The sequence below is a fragment of the Pieris brassicae genome, chromosome 2 (assembly GCF_905147105.1).
Source record: "Pieris brassicae chromosome 2, ilPieBrab1.1, whole genome shotgun sequence".
NCBI classification, from domain to species: Eukaryota; Metazoa; Arthropoda; class Insecta; order Lepidoptera; family Pieridae; genus Pieris; species Pieris brassicae.
Genome location: NC_059666.1, coordinates 2,019,351 through 2,032,356, shown reverse-complemented (window position 1 = coordinate 2,032,356; position 13,006 = coordinate 2,019,351). Strand labels below are relative to the sequence as shown.

At 49.2% G+C, this 13,006-nt stretch overlaps 1 protein-coding gene across 1 annotated transcript; it reads left to right on the top strand.

Annotated features, from left to right (window-relative positions):
* Positions 1-2,270: 2,270 nt before the first annotated feature.
* Positions 2,271-3,137, top strand: LOC123720196 (translation initiation factor IF-2-like). Its single transcript, XM_045676730.1, has one exon. It carries the CDS (start codon positions 2,271-2,273, stop codon positions 3,135-3,137), a length of 867 nt encoding a protein of 288 aa, XP_045532686.1.
* The last annotated feature ends 9,869 nt before the right edge of the window (positions 3,138-13,006 follow it).

The window sequence follows — 13,006 nt, the reverse complement described above, 5'->3', positions numbered from 1 at the left end:
TTGCGGTGTGGTGGAGTCTGCAAATTGTCGCACGGACTTAAGGAGCTGGACGTGCTCGATTACTAGTTGCTTCTTGTCTTCCGCGTTATTGGCGGATTTGAAAGCCTCGGAGAAGGTGACAAGAGCGTCTATATCTAACGCGTCTACAATGCTAAACGCAAGATTTAAGGCGTCGCGGACCTTTTCTGATTCCGCGGCGGCCTCCGCAGTGTGGCTGAGGACTTTAGCTGGAGGGCTCACCTTAAGTGTGGACCTCTCCGTTATGAGGGGGGTCGGCGCCGGCGCCTGGGAAGGCGTCACGGGTGCCGATTTTGTTGGCAGAGGCGGGAAGGCCTCTGACGTGAGCTGGGGAGGGCTCTCCGTAACGGGGGGCTTGGTCCAGGCACTATTCTTAGGAAGTGGGGCCGGCGCGTATGTGGGCTTTGTTCCCGCGCCACGACGGACCGCATCGCGCCCCGCAGTGCGCCCAGACGCCGGCTTATGCGCCTTGGGGCCACGAGGGCACCCGCTATAATTCGCTGGGTGGCCCTGTTGCCCGCAAAGCACGCACGCTGGCGGCTCAGCGCACGGAAGCGTTCTTTTGCAGTCCGCCGTGCCGTGGTCGCCTAGGCACTTTACGCACCGTGCCCTAGCGAAACACTTACGGGCCGCATGCCCGTAGAGTTGACAGCGGTGGCACTGTCGTGTGAAGGAATGTTTGAGGGGGGTTTCAACCCTCAGCCCCGAGAGCTTACAACACTCGCTCAGGCTAAAAATCTTCTTCCCACTCGGGGTAGGGTCTAAGACTGCGAGTACCATGTCGTACTCTTCTTTGGTAGTTCTTTTGAGCATACGGAATACATCCCTTACGGGGTATCCCTGCTCGACAAGGTCCGATTGGACTATCCCGGAGTCTATCTCCTTTGGGATGCCCTTAATGACTACCCTTAGGACGCGCTCCTCGGGTAGGGGGAAGGTGTGGCCACCGATACCTTCAAAGCGAAGGTATGAGGTTAAAAACCGATGATGGTCGGAGGTAAATACCTGAACGCAGAGGTTATCCCTCAGCGTTCGGGCCTTGTAAGTTATCGACTTAGTGTCGAGAATCTTTGATAGGGCCGGCCAGGCGCCCTTGTCCCTAACGTACACGGGCGGGGGGGTTTTGATGCGGTCCGCGGGGGCGGGGGGCGCAGGTTTTCCCGATAATAGGGAACGAAGATCCCTCTTCGGAGGGTTGGCGGCTTGAGTGGGCCTTTTGACGGGGGGACCGCCGTTGGCCGAACGCTTTTTCTTCCGACCGACGGTTTGAAAGCCGTCGCTTTCGGAAGATGAGATTAATGCGGCTTCGTCGGCCGTTACTGCCGGAGCGGATTGGGTCGACATGACCGAAGAGGGGCGTGAATTTTGACCCGTCTCCTCGTCGCTGGCGCTTCCCACTTCAGGGAGTGGTGAGCGCGAGCGAGAGCGGGTAACCGGCCCGGAGGCCCGGCCGTGCACAGGACTTGAAAGAAGCGGAGGGGCTGTTATGCGCCTTGAAAAAGGCACGGTGAATGCACCCCGGACCGTTTTGCACCGTTAGGTGGCTATCTGAGGGCCGCAGGTAAACCCGCGTTCATAAATTGCAGCCTTCAACCCGATGTCCAAACACCGAAGACGCGAAGCGACCAATGAGAGGGCGGCAGGCAGCAAGGCAGCAAGGCAGCGATCGGACAGCGCGTGCGCACTGTACAGCGGCAAGCGGTGATGACTCACACGCGAGCGAGCGAGAGAGCACTAGAGCACTGATGACTCACACGGAGAGAGCACTGGAGCAGACGTCCGCACGGGTCGGCGGTCGGAAGCGAAGTGCCAAAAGGCGCTCCAGGACGAGCGTATGTCAGTATGGCCGTGAAGGCGCCACTATCAATGTTTTGTAAAACTGATGGCGCCACTATCAATGTTTTGTAAAACGACGTGCAACGGCCTATTGGTCGAACGATCGTACGATGTGTCACTCGATCCCCACTACAGAACCAATATAACGCAGCGAGCGCACACCCGTGACTACGCTCCTCAGGTCCGAGACATCGCGACTTGGCACAGACGTGCGGGCCATGTGCACAGGTACACACCTACATTCTACGCTGCCTCCACCCAGTGAGTGCTCCGGTATCGACGACATATTGCGTATGCTCGATCGCGATCCGGGTTTCAGTGCCGCGTCCTCGCCGCGGACGGCATTCGAGTCCGACCTGATCTTTCTCGCTCAGTCGGCCGCATGCTCGTTTGCGTCGCGCGGGATGCTGCGCGCTATGGCCCGGTACGCTAAATCGCGGGAAGAGACACTGCGCAATAGCGGCATGCTGGAGTCGCCGCTCACCGAGGCTGAACAGCGGGAGTTGGCGCTGGTCCGCGACGAGTGTCGCTTCCCAGCGCGCACCCCGGCTATCCCTGTGCGCCGGCCGTTCTCAGCGGTGGACCCCGGCTCGGAGGGTGAGTCTGCAGCAAAGCGCCCATGTGCACCGTCGTACGCACTGGGCTTACCTGGCGAACCCCGACTGGCACCAGGTCGCCGCCTCGACATGGGGCCCTCAGTCCTGCCGCCGTCTGAAACCGATCCGCCGTCTGACACCTCTCCGCCGTCTGTAACCGCTCCGCCACCCGCCGCCCCCTTTGCTGGCAGGGCAGCGAGCGCCATCGCACCCTCCGGTGCTACCGATGCCACATCTTTTGGACCTGATGACCCCGTTGCTCCGGCTGGTGACGGCACCGCCCCTAGGATGCCGGTGGCGCCATCATACGCAGTGATGGTGGCCGCTCCTACAGTTCACGCGCAGCCCTCCAGAGCCCCTGAGGCCCCGAAGAAACCTGCATACCCACCCATTGTCATTGAATGCCTCCCCAATTATGTGCATCATCTGGGGAGGATTAGGCAAATTTTGGGACGCCCCGCTAATACCAGGGCATACGGTAAGGGTTACCGTATTTCTCCCGAGTCAGCTGACGAGTACCGGGTGATCCAGCGTTACCTCTCGGACCTGAAGAAGGAGGACCCCCGGGTCTCCTGGTTTTCGTACTCCATACCAGCAGAGAAAGACCTGAAGGTGGCGGTCCGGGGAATCCCGGTCACCACTGACCCCGAAGAACTGGCCCAGGCACTACGAGGCCCTCGGGTATGAGCCCGACTACATACGCCCCATTCGTGCCAGGAAGGGCCGACCCGGGTGCATCTTCCTCGCCGTACTGCGGCGCACACCAGACATCACCCCTGCCATCTACGGCATAACCGAGCTGCTGTACATGACGGGGGTTACGATCGAAGCCTGGCGCGGGAAGCAGGGCCGCGCGCAGTGTCACCGCTGCCAGTCGTTCAGGCACTCGTCTGTTAACTGCCACCGTCGGATGGCGTGCGTTCGCTGCGCGGGAGAGCATCGCGCGGCAGACTGCACGCGGCCTAGGGACTTGCCGGCGACTTGCGCTAACTGCGGGGGCGGTTAGCGCAAGTCGCCGGTAAGGGATCGGCGAAGTCCCCGCATCAAGCAACAAGACTCTGTTCCGCAGGCGACTATGGCCGCGACGCCTGCGGTCGCGCCCCCGACGTCCGGCGTCGCTAAAGGCGACGAGGACGTTTTTACCACTGTGCGACGTCGCACGAGACGTGGTGGCCGCAAACGTCGCGCTCCACCCTCGCTGGCCGCTCAGGAAGCAAGCCGCGCTGCCGCAATTCACGCTGTCACCACCGACGTCGCCACCCGCGCCGCCGGAGCCACTCATCCCAGTCAAGCCGCTCAGGCCACTCATGCTGCACAACCGACTGCACCAGCGCCTGAACGTGCCGCCACCGCACCACCACCACCCCGCACGGCACCGCCTCCGCGCTCACGCACCAGGTCCCGTGCGCGTTGGCCTCAAATGGAGGAGGCGCTGTCTGCGGTCGCCAACATTCTCCAGGCCATGCAAGCCGGGGAAAATCCAGCCCCGCTCTTCAGGAGAGCGGCATCGGCCTTCAAAGGCCCAACCCGAGGTCGCAGTCGCAGATAATGGGGGGCCTACGGCTCCTACATTGGAACGCGCGTGGCCTCGCTGGTAAGGCCAACTACCTAAAACACCTTCTCCACTCCCAGGATATCGACGTCGCCCTCGTGAGTGAGACGTTCCTCGCTGAAACAACAAGATTGCGCCTCCCGGGATACGAAGTATATCGCCAACATCATGTCGACTCCAGCGGCCGAGCCTACCGTGGCCTAGCAGTCATGGTGAGGCGCCGCATCCCGCATCGGCTGTTACCTGAGGTGGCTGTCACCGAATGTGCGGCCCTGGGTGTGGAGCTGCAGCTCGCAGGTCGGCCCACGGGCTTCTTCGCGGTCTACGCCCCGCCAAACAACCGATACAATTCCGCCGATATCCGCGCGCTCCTCACCGCCGCCCATCCCTGCGTCATGGCCGGTGACTGGAATGCGAAGCACCCGGCATGGAATTCGCGCGTAGAAAACCCACGGGGTAGACGCCTGCTACACGATGCCGAGACGCTGGATTTTTCAGTGTCCGGCCCGGACATGCCGACGCACTACCCTGACCAGGCCAACCACCGAGAGGACACCTTGGATATCGTGGTACACCAGGGACTGACGTGCCAGATGACACAGGACGTGATCGTTGACGAGTTCCTGTCCGATCACCTCCCCGTGGTGGTCACCCTACTGGACGCCGCGCCAAAAATGGCGCCACGAACGCCGCCTCGTCGGAGGTGCATCGACTGGAGGGTCTTCGAGCGGGCCCTCGACGACGCACCACAGCCGCGCCCACCTGACACCCCAGCGTCCATAAACGAATCCGCTACCTCTTTCACTGCACTGTTACAGAGCTCACTCGCAGCTGCTACCATCGAGCGCCCTCTACCGACGACGTACACACAGCTGCCGCTTCGTTTGCTGGCGCTCATCCGCCGCAAACGCGCACTACGAAGACGCTGGCAACTGACCCGCTGTCCGCGCATGCGCGCAGAATTGCGCGCCGTAGCCGAACGGGTCAAAACCGCGCTCAACGATCACGCCACCGAGTCATGGGAGCGTGGCCTAGACGAGGCCTCCACAGATTGGGTACGCCTGCACCGCCTTTGCAGGCGCCTCAATGGTGCAGCCAACCCCATTCGCCCGTTACGACACCCAGACGGCACACTGCGCTACGACGCCGAGGGCCGCGCCGAGCTGTTCGCGGACCACCTACAACGGCAGTTCTCCCCTAATCCCGCGGAGGACCCAGCACGCGCGTTAGAGGTCGAGACTGCCGTTGCTGAGCAGCTTGGCGCCCCTCCTCCGGCAGACGAAGAGGTGCTGTTCTTCTCGCCGAGCGCCGTAAAGAAACACGCAGCGAGGCTCAAGCTCAGGAAGGCCCGGACGGTATCACCAACGCAGCTCTGCGTCACCTGCCCCATCGTGCGGTGGTGACGCTTATGCGTCTCTATAATGCGATCCTCCGGACCGCACACTTTCCCGATCCCTGGAAAGAGGCTCAAGTCATCATGTTGCCCAAGAAGAGCAAGAGCGTCTTCGACCCGGCTAGCTATCGCCCAATTTCGCTACTCGCCACGCAGTCCAAGCTGTTCGAGGCCATGCTGCTGCCGACAATCAGGCGGCACTTTACACCCCGGCCCGAACAGTTTGGATTCCGTAGTGAACACTCCACCACCCTCCAGCTGTCGAGAGTACTGCGCGATATCACCGCCGCCCTTAACAAAAAAGAGGTGGCGGCTGCGGTATTACTCGACATGGAGAAAGCCTTTGACCGGGTCTGGCACGCGGGACTAGTGTGCAGGCTCCTCGACTCTGACATACCGCGGCGCGTGGTGGCAATTATTCGCTCCTTCCTCCTCAACCGGCGTTTCCACGTCTCAGTCGAGGGGGCGAAATCGAGTTGTCGACCGATCACCGCGGGTGTCCCCCAGGGCAGTTGCTTGTCGCCGAGCTTGTACTCAATTTACACTAATGATGTTCCAGTAGCAGCGGGGTGTGCGGTGTCACTGTTTGCGGACGACACTGCCTACGTCGCAACGTCTCTCAACGCGCGCCACGCAGCCGTCAAACTGCAGAGGTCGCTGGACGCCCTTCCCGCGTGGCTGGCAGAGCGGCGCTTAACCGCCAATGCCGCCAAGACACAGGCCATAGTCTTCGGCTGGCGACAACTCCCGCCGCCACTCCATCTACAAGGGGTTGAGGTCCAGTGGCGCCCCAAAGCGACCTACCTAGGCGTTACACTGGATCGAGGCCTCACAATGCGGCATCATATCGCTGCAGCTACGGGCCGCGCAAAGGCGGCTGCCGCCAGATTGCGCCCCGTACTTCAGTCATCACTACCAATAAAGCGGAAACTGGCGCTGTACAAACTCTATGTTCGTCCTCACCTTACGTACGCGGCGCCCGCGTGATATGCGCTTGCGGCCGAGACGCATCGACGTCGGTTGCGGGCCGTGCAGAGCACCACACTACGGCGTATCGTCGACGCGCCGCGCTACGTAAGGAACTCCACAATCCATCGAGACCTAAAACAGGAGAGCCTGGACAGCTTCATCAAAGCGCTGGCGAGGCGAGTGTTTGAGCGTGCGGACGCCTCCGGCTTCCAGCACCTCCAGCATCTCGCCCCGCATCACACCAGGCCACCCGACCACCGCCGAGCCTTCCCGCGCGAGTTAGTGCGCGCGGAGGATATTGATACCGCTTAAAGGTCCAGTTTTCGACCCGAGTACATCTTAAAACAAATGGGCTGGGAACCTCCTGCCGGCAAATCGGCGCGCTCAATGGACTTCGTCCGCAGGTCCCTCGCTGGGCTTCCCTCGGGTTTACCGGGGGTCTCACCCGGTGTGGTCTGACCGCGAGTCCGGCGCGCGCCGCACCCCCCATTACCGCCGTCGCGGGGGCTTCCCAGCCCCACTGACAAACATCTACACCAGCGAGTGCTGCGTGAGCGAGGACGCTCCGCAGCACCTACGAGACCTAGTGCCGCTCCAGGCCCAACACAAAGACCGCCCCGTCGTTGAGCGGGGCGCGAACAGATACCCCCCGCAAGCTCTTGCGTAACGGGGCTCCCGGCGCCACCCGCGGGTGCAAGCGCGGAAGAAAGCAAAGAGCGCGCGCACAATTCAGGCAGTCGTTCATCGACCATTGCCCGGTGCACACGTTACGTAATTACCGAGTAGCCTTCGAAATATTTACCTATTGAATTTGTTTATTGAAATCGTATTGAATTAAGAGACTGAAATTAGAATTGGAATAAATCAATTGATTGGGAGAAAACTTTGTGTTTGTTATCTTAACAATGTCGGGGCCTTACGCTACATATATATATAATATTTACTCTAAACCTAAACTCCCAAATTCTCAATAACAACTTATCTTAAGGCGGGCAACGCGAGCCTTCTGGCAATGTGAGTTTCCGTGGGTGGCGGGTATCACTTAACATCAGATGAGCCCTCTGCCCGTTTGCTGCCTATTACATTAAAAAATCCAAGACGATATCACCTTAATACAAATGAAAACACAACCGGAAATTGATATCAATTCCCACTAAGTGCATAACTCTTCCAGATAGCCCGCGCCATACTTTATATCGAATATTGTTACTTTATGGTCCAACAGTGGCCCATAAATGTTACCCAAAGGGCTTCTTAAGTAAAATTTGTATTGTATTTTCACAAACTGATTCCTATAATGTATTGTACAGAGAGCTTAAGTTGGCCATATTTCGTTATCAAACAAATCCTATACTGAAAAATCGATCATTCGTATAATTATAACAATGACAACTAGTTCTGCAAACACAAAAAAAATCTCGATTGCATCGAAAAAGCCCAATTATATAGGAGCTTTGTAAAACTATGTCTAAGCTCTTTGAAGAATCGAATACGGTTTTAAGGACTCATGAATTTTATTAAATAAGTGAAAAACTTTTTTATATTATTTGTTGAAAAAGACTTACAGCTTATAACTAACTTACTTACTAAATTTAAAGTTATTTTTACGGCATTAAACAAATCGTTACATATAATTAAGTTCTTATTAATTAACTATATATATCAAAGAAAACAATAAACTAAAAATTAGTTAAGAACGCTTAGGGTAGTGTAACTTAAACATATTTTTAAATTATAAGTTTTGGCATAGTGGCTTCAGCGTGCGACTCTCATCCCTGATGTCCTAGGTTCGAGTCCCGGCTGTGCACGAAAGGATTTTCTTTCTATGTTTGCATTTAACATTCGCTCGAATGGTAAAGGAAAACATCGTGAGGAAACCAACTTCCGTTCGACCCAAAAAGTCGAGGGCGTGTTTCAGGCACACAAAGCTCATATTTTCCTATTAGATTAACAAATGATCATGAAACAGATACAGAAATCTGAGGCCCAGCCATAAAAAAGGTTGTAGAGTCATTGATTTTTTTTACACATGGACACACCTATAAAAAAGAAATACATGAAATATCGTCTCATGTATTTATTTATATATCTATGGCGCGTCAGTGTTTAAATTGGTTTATGACGTTTTACGTGCAATTTTAATGGTTTGTTTGTTATAATGTTATAATTTATATGTCACTGTATATATATATATATACATATATGGTCTTCAGTTTTAAAGAACAGATGTAGTGATAAATTGTCTTATCTATATATACTATATACACTATAGATAAGACAATTTATCACTACATCTGTTCTTTAAAACTGAAGACTACCAATAATTACCTAAAGAACTTTTTCCCCAGCAGAGTAGTGGGTGACTGGTATACCTAGGTAACACTGAAAATATTTAGAAAATAAGAACCACGAATGTAGAAAGTTGCTAATATGTTTATTGTTTTTCGAAGTAATCTCCGTTCCTCTCTACACCTCGTCGCATTCGATGGAACCACTAAGAAAAGCAGTGGGCTCATTCTTCCTTAGGAGTCTCTTCTCTGGCATTTTCGTACGGTTTCAACGCATTTTCAAGGCTCGTAAAGCGAATACCTCGAATTTATCTTTAGTTCTAGGGGATAAATGAAAGTCGCAGGGTGCCAGGTCAGGACTGTATTCAACAGTCCGCTTTGCGGAGTGCGCTGACGCATTGTCATGGTGAAGGAGGATCCTGCTTCGAGGGCGCTACTGTAGAATTTTTTCATACATGACATACCAGTCTGCAGTAACAGTCCTTCCATCTTCTAGCACAACTGTCGCGAAATGACCTTTCCGACCAAAGAATGAGGCAATCATCTTTTTTACATGACACTTTTTCCTTTTTTTACCTTAGTTGACCGATCCTCGAAAGAAAACACCCACTGAGCTGATTGTCTTTGGGTTTCGGGTTCATCACCGGTGACGATGTCAAATACAGCATTTGAGTCACCGCCGTTGAACCTATCTAACATTTAAGTCCATGCGAAGGTGCTTCTGGTACAAAGCTTCCTGACGCTTAATGTTTATGTAATATTTTTTGAACTTGACTCATACCAATGTCTAGGCTTGCCCGTATCTACTAATAGGTCACTCTCTTATCTTACTCTATCATGCGTTGCCCAGCACTGATGTTATCTTCAGTAGTCGCTTTTAAAGGACGTCCCACATGCGGATCATTATTGAGATTGCTACTTCCACGTTTAAACCAATAGTAAATCATTGACCGAAAATTGTCTTGCGTTACGTACATTTTCACGTATAACAAGAATTTTAGATTTGCCGCCAATTCACAAAAACAAATGAATGCAATATACTACATTGGGTTACCAAGAGTTCCATAATTGAAATTCAAAAAAAAGTTTTCATTAGCAATGTTTCTACTGGCCAGTTCTAAACATTTTCATTGTTACCAATATAGGTTTCCGGAAAGTGTAATTAATGCACCCTCTTTGAACTCTTTTCAAAACAGGTTGGTGATTTCTCCAAATCCTCAAGTCATCAGCTTATTAAGCTTCTTATGTGCTTATCTACATAATAATAATAATCTCCATTAATTAGAATCATAATTGTTTTACACACATTCAGTGAACTAACAAAAGTTTTTTTAGAATATGCAAACTGCCGTGTTTGTGTCCGTTATCTGTTTTTTTTTTACTTTCATTAGATAAAAGACTTTACTTTCAATAGATTTTTTACATATTAGATCCTAAAAGTGCTTGGAAGATTTTATTCTTAAAACAAGAACACTTTAAAAAAAAATCATTATTTGAAAGTATTAAATGTATCTCCACCATCAGAGTTTTATCAAGTAAAAATCCACAGAAACCGAGCTTTTAATATCAGGTATGATCATGGAATGCCATTTAATTAAAAATCTCTATTAAAATAAACTTTAGTGTTATTTGTAGAGCGAGTGTATGTGAAACTTCTTTATACGCAGGATTAAGCTGAAACGAGTTTTTTCACTGAAATAGTTTCTACAAAGAGATTATGTGCTTTCGTAGTATTTTTCGGATTAGGAAATAGGTTTTTCCTTAGCCGAGGAAATTGAATTCTTTCAGGATGTACAGATATGTGTGCCAAACAAAATTATGTCATATATAAAACAAAGCAATGGGCCACAATTGTTAAAAGAATATTTCCAACATTACGATTGTTTCGTCTAATGTTTTTATACTTAGAATACCTTTTTAGTAGCTGCATGCCAACATATGGAACTTTCTATCCATATAGACTGTTTGCTTGTTCGATATGATTAAACTAAATACTGAATAAAACTTTTTAAAATATATTTCTTCATAAAAACATTCCTCAGAGTTCAAGGATAAAAAAAATGCTCCAATTGGTCCACTATCTTCGAGTTTACTACTTAGTATTCATTTTTATAAAAAAAAATTATTATTAATATTTGAAAAAAAAAAATATAGGTCTAATTATTGCATAATCTTTCACACACATAAGGTATAAGTCTATTCATAACTAAGTGTATTTTTGACTTCATCTTCGGCCTTCACGGCCCTGTACAGCCTGTTGTATCCCTCAATGCGGTTTAAGGTGCGCAACCACAGTTGATGTTAAATAGCTGAAACATTCTTGCCTAAAAATGAGAGTTATAGAAATATTATGCAATGATTATTAACAAATTACCCGAAATATTTTTGATATACAAGTTGAGGCCAGTTGTTTATATGAACCCATATAAGTAAAACAGGAAATCTTCAGTACTTATAATGTAATTTATACTATCGTTGGAAATCTCCTTCGTGTTTACTTACATTTCAGGCGATATAGTGTTGGATAAGGGTTCCATGTATGTATTAAGTTTCCGGTTTCTTTACGATGTTTCCTTCATCATACAAGAAAGTATGAATTGCGCACATATATATATATATTTATATGGTTATATATATATATATATATTTATAAAACCATAGCATGGTCAAGGACGGACGGCCGCCCTCGGAGTGAAGTCACGCATACATGAGCAGTAACCTGTAATCTAAATAAAAAATATTATATATACGATTTATAGTATTGGAACAGCTATATATGAGTAGTGTTGGCCTAGTGGCTTCACCGTGCGTCTCTCATCCCTGACGTCGTGGTTCCGATACCCAGCTGTGCACCAATGGATTTTCTTTCTATGTACGCGTTTAACATTAGCTCGAACGATGCAGGAAAACATCGTAAGGAAAGCGGCTTGCCTTAGAAACAAAAAGTCGACGGCGTGTGAGGCTGATCACTTACTTGTCTATTCGATTAACAAATGATCATGAAACAGATACAGAAATCTGAGGCCCAGACCTAAAAAAAGTTGTAGCGCCATTGATTAATTATTTCCTAGTGTGAGGTGAGTTATTTATATTCTACATACCTATATGTAGAATATAAACAATTTTGTAAAAAACACATCTTTAAAAAAATTGTTCAATTGAGGTTTTGTTGTAAATAAACAAATTGTTAACTCTATATCTGTCTATCTGTATTCTGTCCTTATATCTAAGTTATGGATTGTCAGGACTAATAACTGTGTATATAGCTAATCCTTTATACTTGATCATCTACGCTTCAGCAGGCTTTCTGTAACTGAAATAACGTTTCTGATCCCGAGCTATCGTACAAGTTTGGTGTATCTAACGAGACTAATTAGTGGAGATTTTCACTATCAACTATATATACGAGTATGTATAACTGTGTATATATCTGTAATCCTTTATGGTTGAACATGTACGATTCAGTAGACTTTCAGGCAATGGAATAACATTTCTGATCCCGAACTATTGTTGTAACTTTGATTATAGCCAATCAACCACCGGTGCTGAGTAAACGTACTGACTGAAGCATTTTGGTACGATTAGAAAATAAAATACAATCTTATAAGTAATTAAAAGTGAATTAGATAGAAATAAAGAAGTTAAATGGAAACCCGTTTGGAAAACAAACAGGTAAAATATAGTTTCTATTAAGTACACAAAAGTTTTCTCCGGCGGCTAATTTAGGTTTAGCGTAGAGCCGAATATACAGCCAATGAAAATAAATTTGTTTTCGCGTTCCCTTCTAACTTTTGTTCCCTCTTTGTTTGAGACTTTCTGCATTATTTTTACATGTTCAGAGAAATACTGATACAATTTTGTACCAAAAGTATTTTTTTCAGGGCCGACTCAGCCACTCAGCACTTTAGAGGTACACTTTTTGATGAGATATCTATTACAAACAATAATAATTTCCAAACTAAAGGCTGCCATATTAAACTCTCACGGAAATCGAGTCTGGAACCTTATGATCACCAGTCAAACATGCTCATAGAACATTAAGGTAACAGTAATACAAAAACCGCTTTTTAAGGCAGTCATTCATTTTGCTTGAAACATTAAATTATTGAAGTGAAACTTCTTTATCGGCGTTGGAAAAAAAAATACCGTCACATTTTTCCATTACGCGCCCTTTTTGTGCCTACCAAACTTGATTAGAAGAGATTCGAAGCCATTCATAAAAAAATATATAATAACAATAATAATGATATTTTTTATGTAATAGGAGGCAAACGGGCAGGAGGCTCACCTGATGTTTAGTGATACCGCCACCAATATACATTCACATTGCCAGAAGGCTCGCAAGTGCCTTTCC

Bases quoted from the DNA above. Each gene is read 5' to 3' on its own strand.
- LOC123720196 (XM_045676730.1), top strand. From the start codon at position 2,271: ATGGCCCGGTACGCTAAATCGCGGGAAGAGACACTGCGCAATAGCGGC.